At 43.7% G+C, this 18,166-nt stretch overlaps 1 protein-coding gene across 4 annotated transcripts; it reads right to left on the bottom strand.

Annotated features, from left to right (window-relative positions):
* Nucleotides 1-6,170: 6,170 nt before the first annotated feature.
* On the bottom strand, nt 6,171-17,058 carry FOXM1 (forkhead box M1). Of its 4 annotated transcripts, XR_012587171.1 has the most exons (10): nt 16,941-17,058; nt 14,812-15,405; nt 13,543-13,691; nt 13,106-13,321; nt 12,555-12,683; nt 11,925-11,969; nt 10,886-10,964; nt 10,263-10,444; nt 7,816-9,151; nt 6,171-6,306 (listed from the first exon to the last, which is right to left on the bottom strand). XR_012587171.1 is itself a non-coding variant. In XM_074588477.1 (9 exons), the coding sequence occupies exons 2-9, from the start codon at nt 15,356-15,358 to the stop codon at nt 8,102-8,104; spliced, it is 2,397 nt and encodes a 798-aa protein (XP_074444578.1). In that variant the 5' UTR covers nt 15,359-15,405; nt 16,941-17,058; the 3' UTR covers nt 6,985-8,101. The 4 variants fall into 4 exon arrangements, 3 of the variants coding, with proteins under 3 accessions (XP_074444578.1, XP_074444583.1, XP_074444592.1); XM_074588477.1 differs by lacking the exon at nt 6,171-6,306 and having other exon boundaries at nt 6,985-9,151; XM_074588482.1 differs by lacking the exon at nt 6,171-6,306 and having other exon boundaries at nt 6,985-9,151; nt 16,864-17,020.
* Between the last annotated feature and the right edge of the window lie 1,108 nt (nt 17,059-18,166).

The raw sequence follows: 18,166 nt of genomic DNA, 5'->3' as shown, positions 1-18,166 counted from the left end.
TGTCAAGACCAAGGGATTCCTTGGGGTGGCCCAGCACAGGACCACTGTGAGACAACTTTCTGCTCATCCTCTTGCATCCTCACAGTCTGTGCTCAGCTTGTGGATGCGCAGGTGGTGCAGGGGAGGGATGAGAGGACAAACCTCACTCAGGCAAACTGTGCATGCTTCTCTCTCCTCTTCCATCTCTGAAACAAATTCTTTGAAAAAAAAAAGCTTCCTCTACTTCAAATTCCCTCCAGTTTGTCCATTTGGATGATAAAATATATTCCTATTCTTCAAATAATAAGTAACAGGTTACATTATTTGTATCTGCGAATATGTCTGGCAAGTTTCCTTGAGGCAAATGTCATCTCAGATGTACATTTTATGTTTTTAGCTCAGCTGCTGGACGGCAAAGTGTGTCCTGCCAGTGAGGTCACTCAGAAAGTAGAATAGTTTGCTTAATTACGTAATTTAGGGTCGAGTCTCTCCAGTCGTCTGCCATAGGGGCCAGATTTATGACAACACGGTGGCAAACTTGGAACAATGTTGTCCAATATGAATTCCCCCTGCTGTACAAATATTGCCTGTAATGATTTGTGTCCTGTCTGTATTGATTTCACTGCTTCAGCTAAGCCGCGTACAAAGGGGCCTTTTCTGTTTGGTTAGAACAGTTAGCATTGCCACAGAACAGCTGCTGATCAGGCAGCAGGCAATACAAAATTCCCCCTTTCATTACATGGCTGCATTAATTACACTTGATGACTTCGGCTTTGTTTTCACAAGGGGGAAGAATATCCACTTTTATTACAGAGTGCTAATGCACGTACCAATGGCAACTATCTTACTCATGCTAGAGCCTCTCTGTGCTCACGAAGGGGTTTAAAGTAGAGAATAATTTCTGGCAGGAGTACGCTTACCAATAGAAGTGTGCAAGAGTCCGAGATGAAGGATAGTTGTGTATTTAAGGCCAATAGCACAGTACTTGGAAATGTGCAGTCTCAAAGATGACTCCTACGTGTGTCTCTGGGTATTTGCTTTCATTTCACTGTGCCTCCACTTCCTACCCATAGGGAAAACAGAATTACTATTATCCACTTAGCTTGAGGCTAAGAATGCATTTGTCCCTAGTGCAGACACTTTTTTTTAAGTCCCTATATCCTGCCATAATAATAATGAAAATTTTACACCATTAAGACTCCTTTCAGAGGATGTCCCTAGAGCTGAATACTCAAACAGTAAAACCCAACGCTGTTAGAGTGGCCTCGAAAAGCTCGATTTGGTATGCATACGTGTGGCTTTATTACTAAAAGCACTTATAGAATCTTGGCAACATGCTTTGAGTGGCTGTCTATGGGCTTCTGTCAAAACTTTTTATTTTTTCATATAAAACAACAACAACAGAAGCAAAGAAATAGGACAACCACCTATACACTTTTTGTCTGTGCCTACCTGGCTGTAGAATCAGAGCAGATCTTGTCTTGCTCAAAAGGAAGCCCAGAGGTAGTCTTCAGAAGGTAAAGAATCTCTCCATTGTCTATCCTTGCCTCCAATCTCCTTTCCTTTGGGGACAGGTTTTGCTTTTAGAGTCCTCCAACAGATGCTGCAGAAAACTTTCCTGTTAGCACTTAGTAGGTGTACTGTGTTGTTCCCTGACATGTTTGTTTGTAAATGGCTTGCTTTGTGTCTTGAAGCAACTGAGGTTAGTCAAACTTGCTGAAATCAACTCTCATCACTTTAATCAGGTAAAAATATGTATATGTGTATATATGTGTGTATATATATATATATATAAAAAAACAGGTATGTGTATATATATACTGTCGGTGTACACAGTCTAAGCCATGTATATTTGTGCCTGTAGAATGTTTCTGGTCGCTGCAAGGTGATGCTTTGTGACCACCTTGACTGGAGCAGTTCTATTACAGCAGGGCTACTCAGATGCTCGCAGTCAGTTCTTGGGGGAGTCAGCCACTCTAAAGGGTGTTGTAGCCCGCCTACGCTCTCTTGTTCAGCCAGACTTTAATTTAGAAATACGGCAATTCAAGCTTCAGTGCTTACTGGCTAAATCTTTGAAGACGTTTGGATGTTGTGGCTGGTTCTTCAGGAACAACCCCTCAGTCCTGCTTAGTGGATCAGCACCTTTTCCACATTGTGTTTTCTCCTTGTTGGTAGGTGCAAGCTCCTGAGATCAGACCATTCTGTGGCATTAATGTCATTATTTGCAAATACTTGGAAAAGCATATTGACGCTGAAAGCATCTTCAGTGACCCCACAAGTTGCAAGCAATATGCTTTATCGTGTCGGTTCTGCTGCATTCCTGACCTTTCTCCCCCTCCTATCATTGGATGCTAAATACATCAAACACTGTTAATTGCCCAAAATGTTAAAGATACATTGTGATTTGAATTCATAAAGGAATGACAAGGGTATCAAGTGGCCTTTGAAGCAGAAAAAGAGAATGATTAAGATGTGTAGAAAATGAGAGGAGGGGCTGAGAGGGAACGGGTGAAGATCTAGAAAGAGCAAGCATATGTGCACCAAAATGATCTAGCGGGTGGAGTAGTGATTTGGAGGCTGAGGGTCATCCTGGTCTGCATGTAAAGACTTGGGGTTGTGGAGATACGTGCTCTCCTGGGAGACCATTTCCGACAAACTTTGCAAACATGAAAGTCCTATTCAGAGGCCTGGCAGGACTCTTGATGGCCTGACATGTGGAGCACCATGGTTTTTCCCAGCATCTGAGTCCTAACCTGTAACATGCCCCCTGTCACAAGAGGGAGAAGTGAAGAAGACAGGTGCTGCATATGGAGCAAAGATGAAATAGGGTGTGGTCATGGGGAACCTGAGAAAGAGAGAGAACTGTGTCTCAACGGAGAGACAGCAGTAGAAGAGGTGATGTATGGGCGCTTCCAGCCTACAAGATGTAGCCCTAAGAGGATGACGGAATTCTTGACAACCAATATGCTTACTAAAGTTTCGTGTACTGTTGACTTGACAATGCCTGAAGCAATTCCTCCTCTAGTTACCTCTGTGTGTAACAACAGCTAATCAGGCAAAGCTTTAACTGTCCCAAAAAAAAGCTTTTCTGAAGTGGAAAATGCCTGTTGATAATTCAAGACAGATTATACCGCAAGAGTCATATGACTACCCCTAAGTTGAGTGTTTCACAGCTTATCAATATGCATACATTATCCAGAATAGAAATTACAGGGAACATTCCATGATCCAAAATGACTTTGTGCGTAGACAAACATGTAATCTTAGAATTCAGAATAAATAAATAATAATAAAAAGTAATCTAAACATGTTACTCCAAGAGTCATTAAATACTTCTTGGTTTTAATTAGGGTACATTTGAAAAAAGGAAGCAAACATAGAAGATAAATAATTCTGATGATATATCTTCTACACAAACAGTTTAGCAGTGTGCTCTATATGACTTCCCACAGATTTTGAGGTGTGGAATAGAATCTGCTTTGCATAATCTTTTGCTTGGATTGGTAAACTGTGAATCAAGGTATTTAACATCTTCAGTTTTCCAAGAAAATTTGTAACTGAAACTGAGGGACAAATGTGCCATTCGAACTGCATCAGCCATTCAGATTCGTGACCTTTATGTTCTAAAACCCTGTTTGTATCAAAGCGAGAAACCAGTCTGTGACGACTACTGAAGCAGGACACTTTCTTCTTAAACTCAGGCAGCTAATACTTTGTTACACCCTGAATATCTTTTTATCCAGTTGTAGTTCACCTCTGCTGGGAAAATGTGACGGGGGGGAGGGGGGCTATTTCTGCTTACATTTCAAGGCTGACATTTTGGTCTCAGAATCCATAATGCATTTTAAAGAGGAAGTCAGGTATTTTACTAAAAAAGATATTTCCAACTTTGTTTAGAGATAGATGGCCCTCTGGTAGAAATGAAGGCCTGACACCCTCACAAAAAGATTGCTGGGTTGTAAAACAGGGTGTCTTCCTTCACTGGCTAGATGGTGTTAAACAGCCTGCCCTGTTATCAGAACTCAAGGACAGTCTTGGGATGCTCCTGCACATTACTCAGGAAGACCTGGGAATTTCTATATCATGATGCAATTACCTACATGCTTCCACCTGTCTGAGTCCCCTGTATACAGTGCCCCAAACTCCCTGAACTTCAGTGTATGCTCTACTCCTATACAGAGTGTTGTTGCTGTGCCTTATTATGGTACCCTGTTGTCTTCTGGTCCGTGTCTGGCGTGGTATCCTAGTATTTTTTCACCGTCTCCTCACAGAAGCCAACTGCTCTTCCTCAAGCTAAGTCTCAACCCTGTCTCCTGATAATGGGGATGAGGACTGGGGCAAGACCAGGCCCAACAGTCCTTTAGTGCAGGTTCAGCTGGGTTGAGCTGAACACAGGGTGATTGCAAGCTGGTTCTTGCTGTTTGGGGGCTGCGTCTTTCCAAAGGGAGCGACAGTTCAGAGTGTTCTGGTTTTGGACAAGTGTACTTCTCTGTCTTTCTTCAACTCAGATAATTTCTGTATAACAGAGGCTGACAGCAATATCGGTGCTCAGCTCTGAGCACTGAATGTATGCTTTTGCATAATGGAGAGGATGATGGGCTTGTGCTCAAGAAGTTCTCTACTACACATCCAAGTTGACTGCAGAATTTCTGTCCTGCTCAATCATGTCCCTGCTCTGCTCGTGTACCTCAAGTTCAATAATTGGCTCCCCACGGTCCAAAATAATGCCTTTGGTTTTGTTTCTCACACTATGTTTTACTTCTACCTGGCAGATCCATTGTCTTGTTGTTCTAGCCTAGTTCATAACAAACATTTTCAAAACATAATAATCCTACCCTGTAGCCCTGCTTCCACTGTTCCCATTATGACCTCACTACATATGCCTCTAGCACTTGCTTGAGTTACAGCTGTCTTACTTGTCACTTCACTCCTGAGTGATGGCACCCTTGAACAGTCCAGTTGCTCAAATATGGGATACCTAAGCAATGAGCTCCAGCAATAAACTGCCAATTTTAATCTGACATCCTCCAAACAGCTGCTTTGGTGAGCAATTAGAAGCGTAGCTCCCTGCTTCCCTGCCTCGTGCCATGCTTATCTGCCTTCCAACACCTGATCACATTTAATCTTGCAAATCTTCTGTGGGCTAGGCCCGGAATATTAAGAGAAAGTGTCCTTCTGCCTTTGTGACAACAGAGATGTGAAACTTCTTACTGCTAAAGATGCAAATATCCATGACTTCCACACTCAAACAACTTCTCTTCACAGTAGTTTATGTGTTGCAACAACTCATTCCCGTCAATAGTGACATGTAGATACCAGCAGGGAAATAACAGAAGAAACCAAGACTTATAATTTTCAGCAAGCTGGCTACAGCCACTTAGACACTGGCTTTATAGTTTTTTGTACAACTTTACAGTGGTGAATGTAACAGAATTATATCAGGGAAAGTATCTAGGCAGAATATCAGGCAAACACTTACAGATGGAGAGAAATAAAGTAGCCTTGGTGAGGGTTGTGATGAAATCCTTACCAAGTGGGGCTTTGAATTAGGTTGGGCAATACACTGGGAAATCTGCTGTGGGAGCAGTAGGTAAGGCTGCTTAATGGGATTTTTTTATATAACTGCTCCCACTGGAATAATCAGCAGGAGAGGAAACTAGTCTTTGGCAGTACTATGTTCAAAATATAATGCAAGGTGGCCATCAAAGTTCATGACAGGGATGGCAAGGGAGCACCTGCCTGTCATTTGACAATTGACACCATCCCATCACGCCGAGGACAAGAGCATTTCATAATTTGCTGGAGACATGATCTTTAGTTAGCTGGCTCTTGGATGGCAGCATGCATGTATCCTCTCGAGAAACAAGAAGCGAGGTGAAAGGGAGATAGGATGTCTTGAGCAACCCAAGTAGAGCGTTGACACTACGTAACTTGCACTAGCAAAAAGTGTGACACAAACCACCAAGTGGACCTCTTCTGCATCCTCATGACCACAGTCTTGCCTTCGGTCTCCATTTCTTCTCCGCCCTGGGCCTACATCTAGGTTTATGGCTTTCGCCTCAGCTCTCCTCCCTTGAGACAGATGTGCTGTGTAGCTTTGATCAGTTTTCACAGCAGTCTCTTATTACTCCTGATCAGGGAATGATCATTTCAATCCAGGCTGGAGGACGTGAACTCCTTACTGAAGGACATTTGCAGAGAAGGAATCAAGACATCCTGCCCTCACAGGCGGTATCGGCAAATTAATCCCAAACAAAATACACTGAAGAGACTACTGGCACCCACCAGTCCTTAGTCCTAAAGATTTCTGAAGTCCTTTCTTATTTCCTGTTTAGAGACAAGGAGATTAAATCAGAAGTGATGGAACTTCAACTTCTAACCACTGACAAAAATCTTCTAGTCTGAAATTCACATGACAGCCTAGTAAAACATTTTTCACTGTTGGCCTCAAGCTGAGCTGCCATTTGTGTTAGGCAGACAGAAATACAGATCAGAAGAGTCCAGTATTCCTCCCCAGAAAAACTGAAATAATTATCGACACAAAGTGATTGAAATAGCTTCAGAGGGCAAATAACCTCTAACAAGAAAACAAAAGAACTGCAGTTCTGAAAAGCACGCACATCTAAATCTGGTTTTGTGTTTATACAGAAAGGCAGAAATACAATTTTTGAGTGAGACTTGTTTTGCATTTACAAAATACAGGAACTAGTCTGCTGGTAGTATTATGCTGTTTGAGACTAAGTGCGTTTCTGACTTGTAAAGTCAGGATTTACCCATGAACAGCAGGAAAAAAGTGTATTATACGAAGCAAGGGGTTGAGTAACAAACTCTAATGTGGCATGGCCAACATGGCCTGAGGAATACTAAAGACGACCTAATGATCACTTGCTCATGATCACAGAAAACACATACATTACACAAGCAAAAATCAGCTGTTCATGCTATGGCCCTGCCTGAGCACACTGCTAAAAGCAAAAGCAGTAAAGACAAGACTCAGCTGTGTTCCCACGGAAGCTTTATTGAGTATGTAGATACGTGAGCCATCATTTGTCTGTAAGCAGAAGGTCTTTTCCATGGCAATTTCTTCTTTTGACATGAATTCTAGAGAATGGGGATGAGTTGGCCTATTGCACCTAGAGAAACATGCCTTATGTTTCCAGAGGTCACCTTTCAGTGGAAATATCAGCATTCAGTTTATAGGTTCTTCTTTACATTTTCAACTGATGATTGTGATGAGGGCAGCTTTAACCATTGAATAGAAGTCCATCCTATTGCAACAGTGACCCTACCTAATCCTCTAAGCGCATAATAATAGGTATATGGAAACAAAATGCAGCTTGATTCAAGCTCTCCATTCTGGTCTGGGAAAAAGAAGCCAAACCAAGATTCTATGCTGCATTCCAGATAGCAACGTGTATCAGTTTAACTTGAGTCACATATAGGTGATTTTTCAGATCTTTGCCCCAGCAACCTTCACAACAGCCTAGACCAATGTGTTTCTGAAGTAGAAAAAGAAAAACCCACAAATGCGTTTTGGGCTCTCATCTAGGGTAGAAGAATAGAAGAAGTGTGAAACATATGGACAACACTCTTAAGTCAAACCCTTTACCAGCCCAAGAATAAAAATATTATTATAATTAAGGGCTAATTTAAGGAATGTACAGTATTTACAGCCATTAAAACCACACAGAAGACACTAAATAATAGGAGAACAGATTAAAAGGAAGTAAGGACAGAGCTAGGAGTAGGTTCCCAGGCTCTTTCCTATTGTACATAACCGAGGAGTGCATCCATTTCCTCCAACAGCTTGAGTAGCAAGTGGCATTCAGGGCCTACCTAGATGTTGTCTTGATAACCTCTCTCCAGGGACTCTCATTTCTAGGATGGGGTTAGAAAGGTTCTATCTTGTTGCACATAAAGTCTATCGCAGCTTATAAAGGGAGCTCATAGCAGCCAGTGGGCCTGTCTCCCAGCTTAGCAGGAGACAATAATGCCTTCTGTTCCCACGAATGCAGGAATTAGTCAAAAACAGACAGTCTTCCTAGATTACATGGAAAGATCTAAAAATAGTAGAGTGCTTTCTGTGATACCAGAACAAGTAAAATTCAGTCCTCAGGCCAGTTTACTTCAGTTCAGGTATGAGCTGAGACCAACTAATGTCTGTTCCTAAGTTTTCATCTTCAAGACCAGGAAAGCTGATATCCAGAAGGATTTTGCTCAGACTGTCATTCATGGTGTCCAGGATCAGGCCCTCCATGAGTGACCGGTTTTCAGTAAAGCCAGAGTTTGGTAGTTCAATAGATGATTGCTTAGTAGACTCAGAAATAAAAGCTGGAGAGCTCGTGAGGGGGGCATGCACCATGCCACTGGATTCTGTATTGAGCAGTTCCCGAGGGGACTCAAAGATGGGATTTTTAAGGGGTGTGCTGTTAAAACCCAGCAAATCCTGGTTCTCCTGGACAGGTGTGAATGGCAACTGAAGGGTTCTCACTGGACTGAAGTCCAGCTCGTGACTTCCCTTGGCTAAGGATGCAGATTTCCACTGGTCAAGGCCCCCTAGTGGGGGAGTAGTTGTTGCTGAGTCTTTGCTGGGAGTGGAAGAAACTGGCAATTTGCTGAACATCTCCTTGACTGGTGTTTTGAAGGGCCCCTCTTCTCCCTGCAAGCAGCTGAGCTGTGATGCATTCTCAAGAGGCTGGCTTTCCTGCAGGAAGGGGTGGTCTGCCCCTAATCTGAAAGGGTGAAAGCCATTGCTTTCTGGCAAAACAAGGACGGGCTCTTCTGAGCAAGGCAGTGCTAGGTGTTGTTTCCTTCTGGATCTGCCCATTTCCCGCCTTTCCCGCCTCTTTATAACTAACGTGTCAGAAACACCCTTAGATGGCGACTTCAGTATGGTGAATTGTTTCTTCTCCTTTGTGGATGAGACTGAGGGGAAGCCTGGCTCTTCCTTTACTGTTAGGGTTGAGGCAAATGGGGACAGCCAGTCATCCAGCTGAGAGCCTCCTTCCTCCTTTATACAGACGCTTTCAGGGAAAGAAACTGATTCCTCACCAGGCTGGGAGCTGCTCTCCTTTAGGGAATGGGTTGGGGAAAATAAACCTTCATCACATTGACTCTCCTCCTTGACAGCAGCTGGAGGTAAAGAGGATGACTTGTCTGCAGAGAGTGACATCTACAAAGAAACACAAGTGATATGCAGTCAGTTATCAAGGATCTAACCCACTGAAATCCGAATGATAGCAGAAGGAAGAAAAGAAAGACTGACACTTTAGGACAGCAGAATGAGTAAGAGGAGGACATTCAGAAAGCAGTAACTATAACAACAGATAGAGATTGATCTCTGCGTGAAGTAGATACAAAGAAGCCTACAGATCACATGGTAAGGATTTTAGCAAAGTGACTGGAAGTCATGCCCTACTGACCACTTCTGCTATAAGGAACTATAGGAGTACAGGCAGAAGGAGAGCTGGATTCTCCTAGAAAAGTGTAACCCCTTTGGTTCCTCCTTACACTACCTACATGTGAAATAACAAAATGAATGAGGACAGCTTTCCCAGAAACCAAGGAAAAAGAAAAGGAAAAAAAAATGAGATTATCAAAAGAAAAAGAGCACAGGGGAAAGATAAATCATAGCAAGAGAGAATATGAAGCAGCAGGCACAAGGGAAAATAGAATTATGGTTAGACAGGATGGAAGAAGTTAAAGTTTTACAATGTCTAAGCATCCAAAAGCAGTCAGTGAGATGCCAAGAGAAAGACCTGTTTAATAGCTGTTTTTCTTGAGCCCAGAATAACTGGGAACTCCACAGAATTAGCAAACAGCAGGTACTGAAAACCTCTGGGAAGAGACTACATACAAATAAATACTCTTTCAAAAGTTCCCTATGTTATGTGTCTCTTCAGAACTATAAAAAATCTGAATGTTTTAAGGGCAGAACAAACCCATTTCTCCCATTCTTATTTATTCACATCCAAGGAGTAGAGACCCCTCCTCTAGTGAATTATAGTAACATCCTTATATCAGGTCAACTAGCAGGTAATAGTCAACCTAGAGATAGAAAAGGACAGCAAGGATTGTCACTGGCTTGTTCCTTAATATGAGCTTAGAGTTTCAGAGCACCTAATAAAGATGCACAGAGGAACCATATGAAAAGCAGGGTCCACAGAAGGCATAGCCATAGAAAAGAAAAAAGAAAAAACCCCAAACAAACAACAACTTCCTCCCTCCCCCTCAAAAAAAAAGAGCCAAACAAAAAAAAAAACCTTAGAAAACAAGAAACCAACCTTTGGAGCAATGCGCACACGCTTATTGCTCCGGAAAGTCTCTGAGCTGTTGAGAGATGCTCCCTGTGCCATGGATAGGGGAACCTTCATAGAAGGCTGCAAGACAAGAGGCTGACTCAAAGGAAACTGGATCGGAACCAGGTAGGAGTTGATGCGAGGAAGCAAAGGTTTCATCTTTCGGCCTGAAAGGGAGAAGAATGGACTTGTTAGCCTCTTGCGTTCCTCTACGATCTCTTGAAAACCTGGCATCTAACAGAAAGTCCTTCCTAATACCCCAAAATAAACATCCCATCAGAGATAGGCTCACCTGCCTTCTCTGCTAATTTTAAGGATACAAATACCAAGCCAGAAGGTCTGATGAACAAGAAAATAGTCCTTCATACAGATCCTAGCCCTCAAGTTGGGGCAAGCTCTGCTCTTACTCCATTTGAGTACCCAGTCCCCTCCATCTCTCCATCATATCCTGTCTCTGACGCAGCAATACTGCCTTCAGCTCCAAACCTGACAGCCAGAAGACTAAAAGCTGGCAAATCTGGATAACAATTTTCACTTTTATTCCCAAGGGAATCTGGGAGAGTGCCAGGGATTGATTCTCTTTAACTTAATCTGATGTAGACACTCACGTGCATTCTGGGGTTCAGTTTTGCTGCTGCTGTTGCTTCCTGTATTCTTCTGGGGATCTGGAAGATGTCGCTTTTGCTGCTGCACTCATTGAGAAATAAGAAAGAGAAGAAAGATAAAAAGAAAGATATTTAAAGAGAAGAATCCACCTTTATTCTGCTGCCTCATTCAGAACTGCAAATCCAGAAGCCTGTGCTGCGCTAATACACAGAGAGCAGCTGTTAGCACCCAGCATTCATGCCGGCTCTATCTGTGTGCCACATGCTGTTTTGCAGCCCTGCCATCTCATCTCAAAGCCAGCTACCAACCAAAAGCTGTGTAGAAAAAGAGATGGCATGACAGTGCTGCTCTGGCTGCAGACTCTACTGCAGAAGTGACCTGGTTTTAGTGCCCTCAGTGCCCGGGGAAAGGTGAATACAATACCTTTATTGTACACTGGGTCTCTATACAAACTATAGATCAATTTTCAAGTGGAATAGCAGAGGCAACAGAGGAATCAGAAGTCTAAGCAGATGGAAAAAAGGCCAGGGGTGTAGCCATGACAGAAAAGTGTTTGACTGGCTGCTTGCAAATCTGTCATTGTTAAAACTGCTGAATGCAAGATGGACAGCAAACAGATTCATCCTTCTGAAAGTCACAATGCAGATGAGTTCCAAAATGAAGAAGGAGCACAGAGAGATCCTATTCTCTCTGGGTCCGAGCCCCAGAACAGATTGGGACTGCTGCCATGGAGATGAGGATTTTACCAGAAATCTCTCTGGGCTTGTTCTCCGAAGGCTGTTGGTGCTCATTGCAGCCTACTTCAGTGATAGAATTCTAGTTACTCAAAGCTGTACAGCTCTACCAGCTGTAGAAAGAGCACATCATCTGAAGGCAATTAACCTTTGGCTTGACTCCTTTCCCCAAAAAGGGTGTGCATGGAACAGTATGACTAGATGTGGCAGTGACCCAGTCCCCCTCCCCGAGCCTCTTGTCCTTTCTTTCGGTAACTGTCAAGAGGAGAATGGAAGTCCAAGCCCCGAGCCAGAGGGTAAGTCTTACTGATTCAGAGTGCTCAGGCGATGTTGGTGACCCCAAGTCCAGTGGCTGGTGGCAGCAAGGCGTTGAGAGGGAGAAAAATAAGATGAAGTTATCAACCAAAAGGGGAAGATATGAGACAATTTAATCTTATATAATCTCAGCAAACAAGAGTCAATCTGCCCACCCACTGCAGCAAACACAGAGGAGTCTAAACACACGTATACCAGACTCATAAGCTCTGTTTCTCCCACAAAATGATACTTCCTAGAATACACAGCTGGGTTAGAGCAATTCCATCCTGTCTAAGCAAACAGCATAGGAACTCCTGGTCAACTTCAGTGGAAAGTTTCTCACTAGGAATTTGAATTAGGCACACAGAAAGAGGTTGAACAAGCTCACTATTACATTTGGCACACCACCTGAAGAATAAACACATCCCCCAGAAGGTCCAATTCATACGCACAGCCACAGCAGCTTTTATTTCAAATACAGAGCTGGTTTATTTGTCAGAAGAAATGACTGAATCCAGCTTTTACAAAAAGGCTGATATCAAAGCAGCTTAACTTCTCTGTTAAAATAAGGTGCATCTGGCTAAGTGTGGCATTTAGGAACCAGATAGCCTGTCACATTTTCTTTGCATGAGGCACCCACCTTAAATACCTGGTCCAATGTTAGGCAACGATTTGCATCAGGGTGAATAGTCCAGAACGAGATTTTACCGTTAGCAGATGTCTCACGGACAAACATATCATGAAGGGACAGGTTGTGCCGAATGGAGTTCTGGGGAGAAAGGAGCGAGGGGGAGGTTGAAAAGGAGTAATTTTGTTATCAGCACAGCAAGACCTACCGGAGATATGACTGCCCTGGCAGTGGAATTACATTCCGAAGTGTAGACAACATGTACCTTCATATTCACTGCACACCCAGCTAACCCTGTCATCAGTCTCTCATTCTATTTAGTCTTGAGATCCCTATTCTTACTTCAGTGATGAAACATCCCATCACCTTGCCTGAGTAGAATGAGAAAAGGGGTACAAGAAGTGGAATGAGGAACTTCTGGAATGAGAGGGTATTTGGGGTGGCATGTTTAAATTAATTTCCATCTTGCCCTGCAGGCTGGGGAACAACTTTTCATTTTCATACGGAAGGCTTATGATAATATCACCTTGTGGCCCACAGCAACTGGAGGGCCTGCTTGTTACCTTCCAACCTGGCTTAGCCACGTGTTTAAAATATGGGAAGTGATCTTCAATCCAGGTATAGATGTCCTTCAGAGTCATACGCTTCTTCTCAGTGCTGTTGATGGCAAACTGGATCATGGCCATGTAAGAGTAAGGAGGTCTTTCTGATACTGAATCCTGCCATGAGGAGGCGGCGGCAGCAGTGGTAGGAACAGCAGCAGCAGCATCATCTTCTGTCTGAGAGGCAGAAGGAATGACACATGAGCACTCACAAAGTTGACGAGAAGAGCCATGGAACATCCCTGGATCCTCCAGGTTCTGCTATTCAAATCAGTAAATGCCAAACTTGTGTTACTTAGAGATGGTGATGCAAGATGGTTCTTGCAAGTCTTCTGATCCACATGGATTACTACCTATCAAAAGTTTTAACATATGCTCTGTTGTCTTCTCCTACTTACCTTGATTCTTTCCTGCAGAGGCCTCTGGTTCTCTTTCTCTCTTTCTTGCTTCACAGAACAGGGACTTAGCCCATCAGATCTCATCTTCCCCAGCCACTGGATGTTAGTGAGACTGTTGTCCAACACAGAGCTCATTGTCTCGCCACTGCCTGTTGGAATAACAAGCCCATAACTCTGCTTACTCACAAGTAACCCTCCTCCCCCCTCATCTCAAGTGCCAAAAGGAAGGCACCAGTCACACTTCTAAAAGAGGTGTCCCTGTCTCAAGATAGGGATAAGATGGTATTGCAATGCTAACATTTCTTGTGGAAGGAATTCAACCTTGAATTCCTGACTTCATGTGAATCTGCCCAATCTCTGAAAAGAGCTACAGCCTTAAAAACATGCAAACCACACTATTGCTCTCAACCAAAACAGGACAGTGTTGATCCAGTACTTCAAGAATTCAGGTATTTTTAGCTAAAGGATGAATTTAGTAAGCAGCAGCCATGGAAAGTGGTGACAAACTCCAACTGAAAGACCCAAGTCAGAAACTCAGATGTTTCCAGGTTTTTGAACTGCAGCAATGAAAACTAACAGTTTTGTTATCTCTGGTGAGGTTGGTTGCAGCCATGCAGCTATTGCAGCTGTCTATGGGTTCCTGTCAGACAGTGCTATAGTGTGGGATAAAATCAACTGCAGCCCAAAAGCTGTAGTATCCCGCTATATAGCTATTTTAAGTTGCAAATACAAACTCGATCTAAGCAGTGTTTCAAAGTAAAATATATCCCACTTCTAACATTTATTCATCAGCTTCATAAGACAGACAAAGAATAAAGAGACTTTCCACTTAGTTATTAAAGTATGGGAATAATCTCTTTTTCAAAGCTCTTGGTCTGTATGTTTTGTCACTGACTAAGGTACTCTATGTTACTCTTGAATTCAGCCATAACCCTTTTACTAAACGAAACTTAGCCTTTTGTTCTTTCTAAACTCGATTTCTTCAATGCAGCCCTTCTTTTTTCCCAACATTATATTTTGCTTTGCTATACACCTTTACACGCTATCTCTTTCACCAAAAATATATCCACTAAGATCCTTCAGATTTCACTACATATGCGTAGTTATGTAGATTATTAGAATTAAACCCATAGCTATTTTGTAATTAACAAAAAAGTTTTCATTACCGCATACTGACGCCCAAACACTACACTCATTGGCCCACTTCACATGTCTTTGTCTATCAGTCAGGATGAAGGAAAAAAAAAAAAAAGGGTAAAGATTACATACTGTTACTCTCCTGTTCCTGTCCAACCACAGAATCAATTCCTGAATGCCAGAGTGTTGTTCCTCCTGCAAGACCAGGTGTCTGTGTACTGTTCTCTCTTTCTTGACCACCTGCAGCCTTAGTTGCTGCACTGGGTTTCATCTGTAATGGGAGATGCTGTGATGGCGTTGGACCTGCTGAACAGGATGTGCCCCCACTGCTAATGAGAATGAACTTATTGGGCCCATTGTTGCCACATTCTTTTCCCTTTGCTGTCAGTGCCTCTATGATGCTCTGGATATCAGCATTTGTAGGGATGGCCACCACCTGTGTGTTGGGCATTGTAGGATGGTCAATTATTTTTATTCCTGCTGGGAATTTCTGCAGGCCACATTCAGTTTTTTCTCTATGTTGGCTGTTGTGTCGGTCTTCCTGGCTGTGCTCCTGCTTAGGAGTCTTTTCATCCTGACCACCGTTCTCATCTCTTGCTGAAGTACTGGATGTATCCTTCTGTGGGAGGGTCAGTTTCCGTCTTTTGAGAATTAAGGGCCTGCGAGGGCTGGTCCTCATTATTGATCTGTACAGTCACTCTCCATTGAAAGGGATAAGAACAAAACCTGCAAAACAAAAGATACAACATAAGAGTGTAGAGGGCAGGAACAGCTAGGAACAGTGCAGCAAATCATCACAGCCTCCCCACAAAACACACATTCTCAGCAATTGTTACAAAGCTAGAAAAAAGGAAGGAAAATAAAAAATGAAAGCATTAAATAAGGTTGACAAGGCTATTGGAAAATAGTATTGTACCTCCTTTATCCACACCTTGTGTGAGCAGGACAGGAGACATATTTGCAGAGTAGATTGTGTCTCCCAACTTGCAATGCAAACTGAGTACATAATAATGAGGAAAGTATGCATACGTGCTTTACAGAAAGGGAGACTAAGACTTAGCTGTAAAGTGACTTGACCAGCATCAGCCAGCAAGCTAGAGGGGAAAGAAGCTAGAACATAGAAATATCAGTCCTGATTCTTATATGTCATTGCTGTAACCAGCAGATCACACGACCTGAGAAAAAAGGGAATTTAACAGATGGTTTAAGATCTAGGAAGCAGAGATTGTACTGAACACTACAGAGGTATACAATAACTGCAGCAGAAGATAGGTGCTTTAAAATAAATGTAAAATAAATGCTTTAGTCATTCCTTCTGCAGATTTGTCAAGAAGCAGACAAATTCATCATTGGGCATCATACAATTTAAATGTCAAGCTTTTGGACAACAGACAATTTAGATTATAAAGCAGAGCAGATAAAATTCAGAGATGCTGCTTTCAGGGTAGAATGCAGCGTGTCCCTTCTGAGAACACTTATAAATGTCATGCCATTCAAGGAGGCCGTCTCTTGCAGCAAACTATACCAGAATAAGAATACACAAATTGCACTTGTTTACCATTAGGGATGGCAGGCAGAATAGAAACAAATAACAAAGAGAGGCCTTTTGCATTGGTAGATTTGACTGGGCCAGCTAGTAAACAAGAACATTCTCAGTAGGAATCACCTACATAGATACAAGCCAGAGAGAGTCCGGCAGATTAAAAACTCAGCTCATGCCCTGGTGCAGGGAGCAGACAGCCCTGAGATCAGGGTCTGCCCAGCAGCCGGAGGCCACCACCCAGTTTGTGGCACCCAAGTACACACCTGGACCTTGGCGATCTTCTCCTCTCTCTTAAAGGGAGATCCCCATAAGACAATGGCAAAAGAGCAAACTTTAGCCAGCCTCCAAAAGTTCCATTCCCTGCAGGTGCAAGCCACTTCCTATGAAGGCCTCGGGCTGCTACTACCAGTAGAGGCCCAGGACAACTCCATGTACACACGGGCCGGGGGCTTGTAAGGGAGGGAGTGCTAGAGGGGCTCCTAGCTCCTTCTTCACCCACGCCGACCCCAGCCCTGCCGCCCTCACCGGTGACTCCCTCTGTTCCCCCGGGGCCCCTCCGCCCCAGCCGGGGCCTAGACGCTTCCCTCTCCCAGCCGCCCTACGCTCTCAGCGCGGCTCTTACGGAGTCGCCAGCCCCTGACCTCCTGCCTCCAGCCCCCGTGGGGAGGCCCCAGTAGGCTGCGGCAGGGGCAGATGCCGGACACAGGTCACGACTCACCACCTCCCCCGGCCAGGCTGTAGGTACGGAGGGAGGCGGCAACTCGGGCGCTTCCGGCCTCCGCCACCGCTGGTAGGAGAGATCGTTTCCCGGTTTGAATTTGGCGCCTGGCGACTCCTTGGTATCACGTGCCGGCCCGGACCAATGAGATGTAGCAAGGGGCGGGGCGGATCGGGCCAATCGGCTGCGGCGGCGGGGGATACGGATGCGCTGGCGCTTGGGGTGCGGGCCCTGTGCCGGGACGGCAGCCCCAGGAGCCTCCCGCAGGCATGCCGCCTGTGGCGGGGAGCTCTGCCCTGTGGCCGGTACCGGCCGTTGCCTTCGGGCGCTCCCTCGAGAAGGGCCGTGGAGTTTCGGCGTGTAACGGGTGTACCTGGCCGGGGCAGCTCGCAGGAGTCCCTGAGGAGGCTGCGCGGTCGGTAAGCAATCGGGCTGCTGCGATCTTGCGCATTTGGGAAGAGAACGCGTTTCTCAGAAAACGTTCCCTTCAAAATTCCTTGTCTGAGTTAAGCTGTTCTTGAACGGAAAATTAAATTTAATGTCACTTTAACTAAAGCTTATTCACTAGGTAAGATAAAATAATAATCGTGCAAGATACGTAGAATACAGGGGGGAAACGTAAAGTATGTTCTGTATTTAAAAAATGGAAAATTCCTGAAATTAGGAATTACAGTAGTTAGCAACTAGAAACTGAAACGCTTCTGGTTATCTTGGCCCTACAATATATCTCAGCATCACAAGCAAGTTTTATGAATTAAATTGAAAAAGGAAAACAAGTTTTTCTGATTTTCAGTTCCTAAACTGTTCTTTGTCTCTGACTAGACTATGTATTGAGCTAATGTGAAGAAATTATTTCCTTAAATTTTTTTTTGATAGCTGACTTGACATAGCTGGCTCGGCAGCGTAACTACTTCCACTCCATTTATTTTTTTTCTCTCCCAGTGGTTTGAATTTCCTTAAAATGTCAGTGACCAAGCCTACTGTAAATATAGGTGGTTCTGTATTTCAGTATTTTAGTCAGGTCTTATAGCAGATGAATGTCTTTCAAATTATTTCTAAAATACTTTTATGAAGAAGAATGCCTGATTTGTGCATTTAAAATACGTTTTTCTCGTAAGAAGCTAATTTTTCCAGTAATATTCAGTCTTGCCCAAAGGCCAGTTCAGAACTCCTTTTGCAGCAGGGACACTTGTTTGTGTCTCTGTCTCCCCCAGTGTATTTGGTTA

This window comes from Larus michahellis, chromosome 1 (assembly GCF_964199755.1).
Source record: "Larus michahellis chromosome 1, bLarMic1.1, whole genome shotgun sequence".
Lineage (NCBI taxonomy): Eukaryota > Metazoa > Chordata > Aves > Charadriiformes > Laridae > Larus > Larus michahellis.
Note: the sequence above shows the minus strand (reverse complement) of the source record. Positions and strands in the feature narration are given on the sequence as shown.